Source organism: Lynx canadensis, chromosome A2 (genome assembly GCF_007474595.2).
Source record: "Lynx canadensis isolate LIC74 chromosome A2, mLynCan4.pri.v2, whole genome shotgun sequence".
NCBI lineage: Eukaryota > Metazoa > Chordata > Mammalia > Carnivora > Felidae > Lynx > Lynx canadensis.
Genome location: NC_044304.2, coordinates 162,880,795 through 162,890,481, shown reverse-complemented (window position 1 = coordinate 162,890,481; position 9,687 = coordinate 162,880,795). Strand labels below are relative to the sequence as shown.

The following is a 9,687-nucleotide window of genomic DNA, read 5'->3' as shown; positions in this document are numbered from 1 at the left end:
TCCTAAATCTCACCCACCCTTATTCCAAATCGCGTCCCACCCGGGGCCTGCAGATCATCTTGCCCTTCACGTTTCGCTTGCCTCCCCTGACCCTGGGTTCATCCTCCCAGGGCCCAGGCCTCGGCCGTGTCACCTACAGCGGGCTTTGGGCGCTTGTTGTGTGTATCCAGCCTGTGCTTGGAGTGGTGGGCGACAAGGGCATAAGGGACCAGACCTCTCCAAGTCCTTCCAGTCCGGGGGTCGGGGGTGGAATCCCCAGGCCCCTCCCTGGCCGTCTGAAGGCCGGTCATCACACCTGCCCTCACTGTTCCCCTACCTAGGGGCCCCTTCCCCCTCTTTGGGGCGCGCGAGTCCCGGGGGCTCCTGGGCTGAGCGAGGGGCTGGGGTGGGGGAGCCCTTGACGCTGCTCAGCCAATGGGAAGGGCGGGCGCGCGGGGTGTGTGGGGGGGGGGAAGAGGGCGGTGCTGCGGGCGCGCGGCGGGCGGGAGGGGGCCGGGAGGCGGGGGCCGGAGCCCGAGGGGCGCGCGCCGCGTTAACCCTTCCGCCGCCGGGCCGAGCCGCAGGCGCAGCCGGAGCCGCGGGCGCCGGAGCGGCTGTCGGCGCGGCGGGCGGGAGCCGGGAGCCCGGCGCTCGGGCGGGCGGAGCGCAGCGCGGGGACGCGGCGGAGCGGGGCCCGTGGCTCGGAGGGGGCCGGCAGACAGGTGTGCGGGCGGCCGGGCGGCCCGAGCTCAGGCGGCTCCAGGCCCGGCCCGCGGTCAGGAGCCGGGAGCCGAGCGGGGACCCCGCGCCCGCAACCGAGTCCCGGCCCCGCCCGTGGTCTGCTTGGCCGCGGGGTGCGGGGATCACGGCCGGGCCGGGCCACCCGAAGCCTGTGTCGGGCCGGGCCGGGCCGGGGTGGGTGGGGGCCCGCCCGGCCCGCCCATGGGCTCAGGATGCCGGTGCGGAGGGGCCATGTCGCGCCGCAGAACACCTTCCTGGACACCATCATCCGCAAGTTTGAGGGCCAGAGTGAGTGGGGGAGGGGGCCGGCGGGGAGGGGGCTCTGGGGGCGGGCCGAGCGCTCCCGAGTGTGAATGGAGGGGCGTGCCCCGGCCGTGTGCTTCGGGCTGGTGCGAGTCCATGGGGGCTGGTGGCCTCAAGGCGCTGGCCAGGGGTCTCGAGGGCAAGGCTTGGTGCTGGGGGCCGTGGGTTTGGAGCCAAGGGGGCTGTATTGGGGCGCGGGGCTGGAGGCTCAGCTCAGGCTTCCAGGATCCGGAGTGTGTGTGACATCTCAAGTGTGCAGGTATCCCTAACTCCGGTGCCTGGATGTGGATGGGGCTGTGTGGGGGCAGGGACAGAACATGTATGGTCCAAACTGTGAGACACTAAGTACTGTGTCTCAGCCGTCTTGACTGTGTTTTTGAGAGACTGAGAGCCAAGCACTTAGAGTCAGTGCCTAACCTGCTCCTGGGGTGTGTGTGTCACCCATGAGTTCGGCCCTGCTTGGGCAGTGGGGAGGTATTTTGGACAGAGCTGCAAACTGTGGGCTCCCAGGTGACAGGGTGTCATGGCCTGAGACTGGGCTCTAAGGGTCTGACAGGCTCAATGCAGTGCCCCCGTCTTGTTGATTTTCCTGCCCTGAGCCCCTTTATGGGGACTACAGCACCCCTAAGCCTGGTCCAGTAGGGGAGGCTTCCAGAAGTGTCCCAGGCTAGGTGAATGTTCTGGTGTGGGTGTTTTATCCTCCCAGCATGTGTGCGTCTCTCTCCAAGGCTGCATGTGCCATGGTGGGTGTGACTGCCAAGGGCCCTGGGAGCAGGGAGCGGGTGACATTCCTTGCCCATGACCCTGTGAGCACAGGACAACGCGTGCTTGTAACTGTGGTGGGGGGGAGGGAGGGATCAGTTTGACGGGCAGCATTGTCTGAAGCCGAGGAACAAGATGATCCTGAGGGGGAGGAGACTGACACGGTGGAGGGCCACAAGGTGGGGTCTTTCCTTTTCAAAAGCTCCCGGAGGCTGTGTCTGCATGGAAAGAACCTGGGCTAGGATCTGGGGGCTCAGCTTCTGGCCCCACCTCTGCCACTGACTGCCATGTGACCTTGAGTGACTCTTCCTTCTCCGAATATCAGTTTCCACATCTGGAAAGGAGGGGGTGGCCAAAGGAGCCTTTCAGATCCCTTCTGTGGTGTATTCCAGGAGCTCGGAAGGGGTGGGGGTAGGGCCTGCCTTCGAAGAAACTCGCTCTTCTCTCTCTGGGCCTGGGAGCTGGTTTCTCTTCTCCAAAGCTGGTGTGTGTGGCTGGCACTCTGGACTGCCTTGGGCTTAGGTGGAGGTGGAGGCCAAGTCAGGGGTCTTTTCGTGTGACAAGGAACCCTGACTCCTGGTGGCTGCCTGGGAGTTGTGGAGGCCTGGTGAACTGACCTAAAGATGACCCAACTTCAAAAACTAACTTCCCGGAGACAGGATAAGGGATGGCTTTAGGCAGCCTGTGTCGGGGAGCCCTTGCTGCAGCAGCCTGGGCCTTGTCCATGGGATTGCCCAGAGCTGCAGACTGAGAGGGCTGTGCCTGCTGGAAGGCGAGGGGGCAGAGTTCCAACTGCTACCCAAAGCCCCAGCATTAAAGGCCAAAGTGGCCGGAAACTTCTGTGTTTATAAAAAGCTCTTATCCCCGAGTATCTTCCCTGGCACCAGCTGGGTCTGCCGCCTGCCTGCGGCTCACCTGCCAGCTAGCTGGGCCCTGGGGGCAGGTGTGGAGCGGGTGACCCACGTCCAGCTGAAATGGGTCCATTGGGGCACCTCAGCTTGACGGGGTCAAACTGAAGAAGGCCTCCCTTCCCTGGGTCTGTCTTCTTACAAGCGGGCCACTGTCTCAGGTCCACCCCTGGCTCCCGGTATTTTCCGGGATTGAAGCCTCAGGTCCCTTTCCTTGCTCCCTATGACCTTGGGCTTCTGCCTGTGATCCTCCTTTTATTCCTTCTTCTGTCAGACCTAAGTTCAAAAGCTAGCTCTTTTACAAGCTGCAAGATGTGGGCATGGCTCTGAACTTCTTTTGAGCCCCAGTTTCTTCATCTATAAAACAAAGCTAATGATGCCTATCTTATGGGGTTGTCAGAGTATTAAATGAGAGAGGGCATCGTAGGTGTTCACGTGGTACTTCCCTCGTCCCCTTTAGAGTGCCCACTGTCCAGCCCCTGACTGCCCTTAAGGGGCGCGTAAGTCCCGGGAAGTACTGACCTGGTAGGGTCCCCGGGTACTTGGGGGAGTGATATCCTAAGGATCCCCGGGGTAAGGAGTGCCCAGTGTGCGCCCCCCACCCCCACCCCCGCCCCCAGTCTAGAGAGCAGAGGTCAGGAAGAGAAGCCGGACGACCTGATGCAAAGGGAAGGCTAGCCGCCATCTCTGGCCCTTCCCAGGCTCCCTCTCCAGGCCCAGTGTTTATCCCTCCGCCGCGGCTGCTGACACGCGTTGCTGACACCCGCCCAGGCTGGCCTCGGCCCCGGGCGCGGAGGGGGCGGGGGGCCGCTGGCAGCCTGCCCGGGGGAAGCCATGCAGCCAGCCCCGCGGGCCGGGCGGGGGAGGGGGCGCGTCGCCGGGCAGGGCCGGCGGAGGCACCTGTGTCGGGCCACACAGCTGCATTCGCCCCCTGCTAGGGTCCCCAGTCGCCGCTGTGCTGCCTGGAGCGGGGAGTCCCCCGGCGGGTGGCTGTGTGTGACAGGAGAATGCGCGGAAGGGCTGGGGGCCCCCGAGGCAGGGGTCCCTGCTCACGTGCCTGCTCATCCCCGCCCCCCCAGGCCGCAAGTTCATCATCGCCAACGCTCGGGTGGAGAACTGCGCCGTCATCTACTGCAACGACGGCTTCTGCGAGCTGTGTGGCTACTCGCGGGCCGAGGTGATGCAGCGGCCCTGCACCTGCGACTTCCTGCACGGGCCGCGCACGCAGCGCCGCGCGGCCGCGCAGATCGCGCAGGCCCTGCTGGGCGCGGAGGAGCGCAAAGTGGAGATCGCCTTCTACCGGAAGGATGGTAGGCGCGGGCCGGGGCGGGGCCGCGACGAGGGGGCGTGGTCGCGACTAGGGGGCGGGGCCGCGAGGGACTGGGGTGGGGGTAGGGACGGCTGGATCGGGCGAGGCCGGAGCGTGGCGGGAGACCCGGCGAGTGCCCTGCGGTGTGTGACCCCCAACTGGGGCCACTGCTGTGGGTCAGGTGGCAGGCGCCGGCTGGGCATTGGGGCTGCCGGACGGAGTGGGTCTCTTCACCTCATTCATTCTGGCGGGATGGTTTTCGGGGTGACCAAGGGGCTGTTTGGCTGTGGGTATGGCGCCTTTGGTTTCTTCTTTCCCTGGGCTAACGTGGGCAGGTTGAGGTAGGTGGGCTGGAGTTTGACGGGGCCGGGATGGCAGGTGAGTGGAAGGAGTTGACAGAAGGTCAGGTTGGTGGCTGGGCACTGACTTCCGGCCCAGGCCTCTAGCTCCCCTAGGGCAGCCCCTGCCAGGTGGTTGGTCTGGGGAGATGTCACTGAGGGTGAGGCAGGGGGCCTGCAGGACTCTGGCTCTCTGCTGTCCTTCTCCTGCTCCTCTCTCTCCTGTACTTAGGCTGCACCTGGCAAGAGGTGCGTGCCTCTCCCCACAACCTCCGTTCCCTTTGTCTCATGGTTTGAGTGCCCGCCCATCACCCATCACCCCTTCCTTCGCCAGGTGTCTCTGCTCAGCCACCGCCTCCCAGCCCAGCTGCTCTGGGCTTCCGGACAGTGGATAAACAGAACCCTGGGCGGGGCTGCTCTCGCACTGTGCCTGCCCTGGTGGGCTGGGCTCTGCTCAAGGAGGGCAGTGAAACAGGGCTTTGGCAGGCCTGCAGGTATTGGAGGGCTGGGGAGGTGGCTCCAGAAGGTGCCACTGGACTGGCCATGGATGCCCAAACTCTGCTACTCACTGGTGTGTATCTGATGAGCATTTACTGAACCCCTGTGAGCCAGGTGCAGTGCTAGGGTCCTGTAGATAGCTCAGTGAACAAGACAGATGAGGTTACTGCCAGATGGGAGCTTACCTGCTGTAGATAGCACTCTCCGCTTTCCCCTGTGGGTAGGCAGAGTGAGCCAGCGGTCCTGTGTGCACCTGGCGCTGTCCCTGGAATATCCCCTGCATGCTCAGAGTCTAGCGAAGCTGCCTTGCATCTCTCGATGGCCCCGCTTTTGCAGGCGTGCACAGCCTGTGAGATCACTGGACCGCGTTAGAAGGGGCGCTCTCACTGGGGTCCTGTGGAAGGGAGTTTGCTTATAGAAAATGGGGTTCTGGCTGGGAGGCAGGGGCCAGGAGAGTAGATGCAAACTCTGAAGCCTTCTGTTTTTTCGCTGAAGTCTCCCCAGAACCTGAATCAGAGCAGATCTGTTTTTCTATCTGCCGGGCCATCTAGTGCTAGCACGCATTGGTGGGTGGCTTCTATGTGCTGGACGCTGGGCTAAATGCTTCACTTAGCTTATCTCATGGAATCTTCACAACAGCCCTGGGAGGTAGACACTATTTGTATCTCCATTTTATGGATGAGGAAACTGAAGTTCAGGGAAATTAAGAAATTGCACCAAAGTCGCACAGCTAGAAAGTGGCAGAGCTGGGAACGGAGCTCTGTCTGTCTGATCCGAGCCCGACCCGTCCTGCTTTGCTGTCACCTATTAAAAATGGCCCCACATAGGTACAGGCATATCTGTATCCTGCACGTGACTTTGTGTACAATTTGATTCTGAAAGTTTGCAAACCATTGGTGTGATGAAAAGAATGTTGATACGAAAGTCCTGGGATCAGGTCTAACACCAGAAATTAGGTAGCTTGAGAACTTGGTTCCTGCCTTGAGCCTGTTTCTGCTTCCAGGGTAAGGTGCTCACGCAGCCCCTTGGCAACGGGGGCCTGGGTGCTTCCATCTTCCCCGTGGTGCTCGGGGAACTGGCCCTCCCTCTCGTCCCAAGATGGCTCCTTTGGGAGAAGATGGCCATGGGACCCCTTCTTCTGAGGTGCTATCGGGAAATCTTGGTGACCTTGAGGATCACTTCATCCAGCCCACTTGAGTTACAGATGGAGAAGCTGAGAAGCAGAGGTCCAGTTACCAGTTAACCAGCGGATGAAGTGGGACTAGAACCCAGGCCCCCTCCCCAAGTGCACGTTCTTTCCTCCCTCCGGCTACTCTCCAAATGGGGATGCCATCCAGAAAATCGTGTGCCAGTCCTCTCTGCCTGCCCTCTTGTCTGCTCTCACCTAGTTTCTCCTGTTGGCCAACAGGCTGGCCTTGACCCTCGGGTCCTATGGGTCCCCATTTGTCCTGGCACTTGAGGCCCGGGATGCAGACAGATCTCTTCTGCCTCCCTTCTCTCTGCCTTGAAATGCTTAGTCCCTCGGGCAAATGCCTGTGGCCTGCCCCGTGCTGTGTATGCCGTGTATGTGTATGAATAGGGAGGCAGAGGTGAGGAAGGGCAGTGCCGCCGCTCGCTTCTGTCCAGGCCCTTTTCTGGGTCTCTGCCTGGGCCAGCCACCGGAGAGTGGGTCCCCGGGCTTCAGCTCCAGGGAGGTGGGTGGCTGGGAAGGAGGCGGGGCCTTTTGCTGGCAGGCGCCACTGCGGACAGCTGTGCTGTGTCGGTGCCTCAAGCCTAGCTCTGTGCAGTGTCAGGGCCTGGAGCCAGACAGCCCCATTATTTAGGTGCTGGGACTGCTGGGAGGTGGGGAGGCCAGACTTGGGGCGGGGGGTGGGTGCGGGCTGGAGGGAGAGACACGAGGTGCCAGGGCTCGCCGGCCCTGTGTCCGTGCCCCTTAACACGAAGCCCAGGATTAAGACGGACCTGGGAGTAGAGCCAGCAGCTTGGGGTCGGCAGGCAGTAGCAGCCTGGGGGGCCCTGGGGCCACGTCTTGGCGGCAGGTGCTGCTGGTGCACACCTGTGTCCCTCCACGGTTGGAGGGGTGGGTTGTGGGTCCTTTGGCGGCTCTTCCTCACTTGCTCTGTCCTCTGCCAGGCCTCAGGGAGGCCCCCTGCTCTCTGTCCCTTTTGTTCTCTGCTCTCTGTTTTCATCTATCTGCGCCCCGCCTCCCACCGAGTTCAGCCTCTGCTCAGGGACTCTGCTCCTCTTCTCTCCCCAGGTGGCCTCCCTGCCGACTCCTGTCCCCTTGGTCTTTATCTCCTCCTCCTTACACCTGTCTCCCTTCTTCCCTCCCTCCAGCACCCCTGAGCCTTCCTCCTCGCCTCTCTTCCTCTGCCCCTCTGGGCTCTATCTGGAAGTCTCTCTCTCTGGCTCCCCATACCTCTGCCTGTTCTGGCCTGGTCTCCACGTCCCTGTGTCCCCGGGGGCCTGTGCGTGGGTGGGGGACGGGGGTGTCTCTAGAGAAGAGTCAGTCGGCTTCTCCACTCCAGCTGCAGGCTGGTTGCCATGGCGACAGGGTCAGAGGGCCCCCACTGCAACAGCTGAGCTGTGGGCTGGGGGAGGGGTGGGGACCACGGGGCCAGCCTGCTCCCCGGTGTCCCTAGTGCCCACGGGGAGCCAGAGCCCCAGTGGTGGCCTCACACCAACTGCTGGGTGGTTCCCAGACTCAGACTACAGCGTCTCAGGTGCTTGGGCAGACACTTCGGGCCCCAGCAACCCTCCATATACACCGGGCCACTTCCCCGTTTCCTCCTTGTCCCCTGATCAGACTCCTCACTGTGACACTCTGAGACTCCTCCCTTTTCCATCGTGGCCGACCTCTGCCCAAGCTCAGACGCCCACCTCCTGTGTCCCTGCCCAGGTCGCGATCCTCAGGCGCCCAGGCCCTCATCAATCGGGCTGCTGGTGAAGGAGCCCCTGGGTATACTGAGGCCAGGCAGGCAGGTGAGACAGAGGTGGGGGTCCAGGTGTGTCCTGTGTCCCTGAGATGGGAGCACACCAGAGCGATTCCTGGAGGAATGAATTTAGACGCAGGCAGCACCTGTCTCAAGGGCGGAAGCCTCACGGGGGCTCCCTCCACCTTGGGCCTCCAGTCAGGGCCTGGGTGGCTCGGATACGTGGCATGTGAGAGCACGTGCACGTGCCCCTGCACGGTAGCCAGGAGCAGGACCCAGGGGCCTGGGGGGCCCTGCTGCCCCCAGCCAGCATTTCTTCTGCAAGGCCGCTAGGGAAGGGTCATTCCTGAGCTAGAGTAGGGTGCCCTGGCCTGCTTGGGAGCTTCCTGTCCCAGCACCACCCAGGGGTGAGGTAGCCTGCCAAGACTGAGGGTGTCAGCCACTTCTGGCCCGCTCTGGGGTCTGGAGAGTGTTGGGAGGGCGGCTCCTCCGTGTTGTGTCTGCTGTAGCCCCCGGAGAGGAGCTATGTAAATATTTGTGCAGAGCCTTCGTCCACAATGAGAGCAGAGTTTGACGGTGGCCTTGGGCTCCGGGGAGGGGGGCTGTGGGCATCAGGAGGTCCGGCATGGGTGTGTGAGATGGGGTGAGACTCAGCCTCTTTGCTGCCTAGAGGTGGCTTCCAGGGCGATGTGACTTGAGAGGTTCCAAGAAAGCCCTTTTGCACTTAAATATCCCCTCTGAGGATGCCCCAGATGCCTCCACTAGGGAAAGTTTTGCTTGGATGGAGAATGAGCCTTGCTTTTGAAAAACATGTTCTCTCTCATCACCTGCCCCTGCATGTAGGGGGGAATGTGGAAATATCAGCCCTTTAGTGCGATGGACTTTGACAGAAACTTTCCTCCCTGATATGGGAGCAGGGCTAGAAGAGGTGGTCATGGTGGGACACCTGGGACACGAGACGAGAATGGGTGACTCGGGGCACCTGGGTGGCTCAGTCACTTAGGCGTCCGACTCTCGATCTCAGCCCAGGTCATGGTCTCACGGTTCATGGGATTGAGCCCCGCATCGGGCTCTGTGCTGATAGCATGGAGCCTGCTTGGGATTCTCTTCTGCCCTCTCTCTCTCTCTCTCTCTGTCCCTCCCCCCCCCCTCTCAAAATAGGTACATAAACTTAAAAAAAAAAAAAGAATGGGAGAGGCTCTGGATGAACCGCTGCCCCCCCAAATCCCCTGCAGGCTTTAATCTAGGGGCCATAAAGCTCTCCATGCTGTGGACTGTGGGTGGCCTCACACAGGCCTCTCTCTGGTTTGGTCATCTGTCTACCAGACAAGAAGTGTCTTCTCCTTGGCCCATATTCTCCCTCCTTCCCAGTTCTGGATGAGATTGCCGTGTCTGACCTCCCCCGCTAGATCATAAGCTCCACGAGGGCAGAGAGCAGCCTGTCTGTTTTGTTCTCTGTGGTATCTGTGTCTAGTCCACACTGGAGCTCGGTACAAATGCATGAAGGAAGGAAGGAAGGAAGGAAGGAAGGAAGGAAGGAAGGAAGGAAGGAAGGAAGGGCTGGGCAGTGTGCTGTATTGTAGAAGCCCTATACTCGGAGTCAATGACTTGGAACAATTTCTGGCTCAGCTAGACTTGCACCTGCTTGGCCATCGGCCATGTGTCCCCAGGTCCTGGCCAGCCGGGGGAAGTGAGCTGACCCAGGGCCTCAGCATCTCTGTCCCCTACGGTGCTCCCCTCCTTGCCTTGTGCCCTGCTCGCAACCCCTGCTCGCCTCTCCCCCTCCTTCCCCAGGGTTCTGCCTCTCCCTCAAATCACTGAAACCGTATTTGTGTTCATGTTTCTTTTTTTTTTTTTCTTTCTCTTTCATTTCATTTTCCTTTTTATCTCACTCTCCAGCCCCATTACCCTCCCCT

At 61.6% G+C, this 9,687-nt stretch overlaps 1 protein-coding gene across 1 annotated transcript in view; it reads left to right on the top strand.

Moving 5' to 3' along the window:
- Nucleotides 1–907: 907 nt before the first annotated feature.
- KCNH2 (potassium voltage-gated channel subfamily H member 2) overlaps nucleotides 908–9,687 on the top strand; it is a 31,942-nt gene continuing 23,162 nt past the window's right edge. The window contains exons 1-2 of the mRNA XM_030308824.1: nucleotides 908–1,008; nucleotides 3,773–4,003. Of these exons, the coding sequence (XP_030164684.1) occupies nucleotides 933–1,008; nucleotides 3,773–4,003 (307 nt within the window). The 5' untranslated portion in view covers nucleotides 908–932. The remainder of the gene's footprint in view (nucleotides 1,009–3,772; nucleotides 4,004–9,687) is intronic.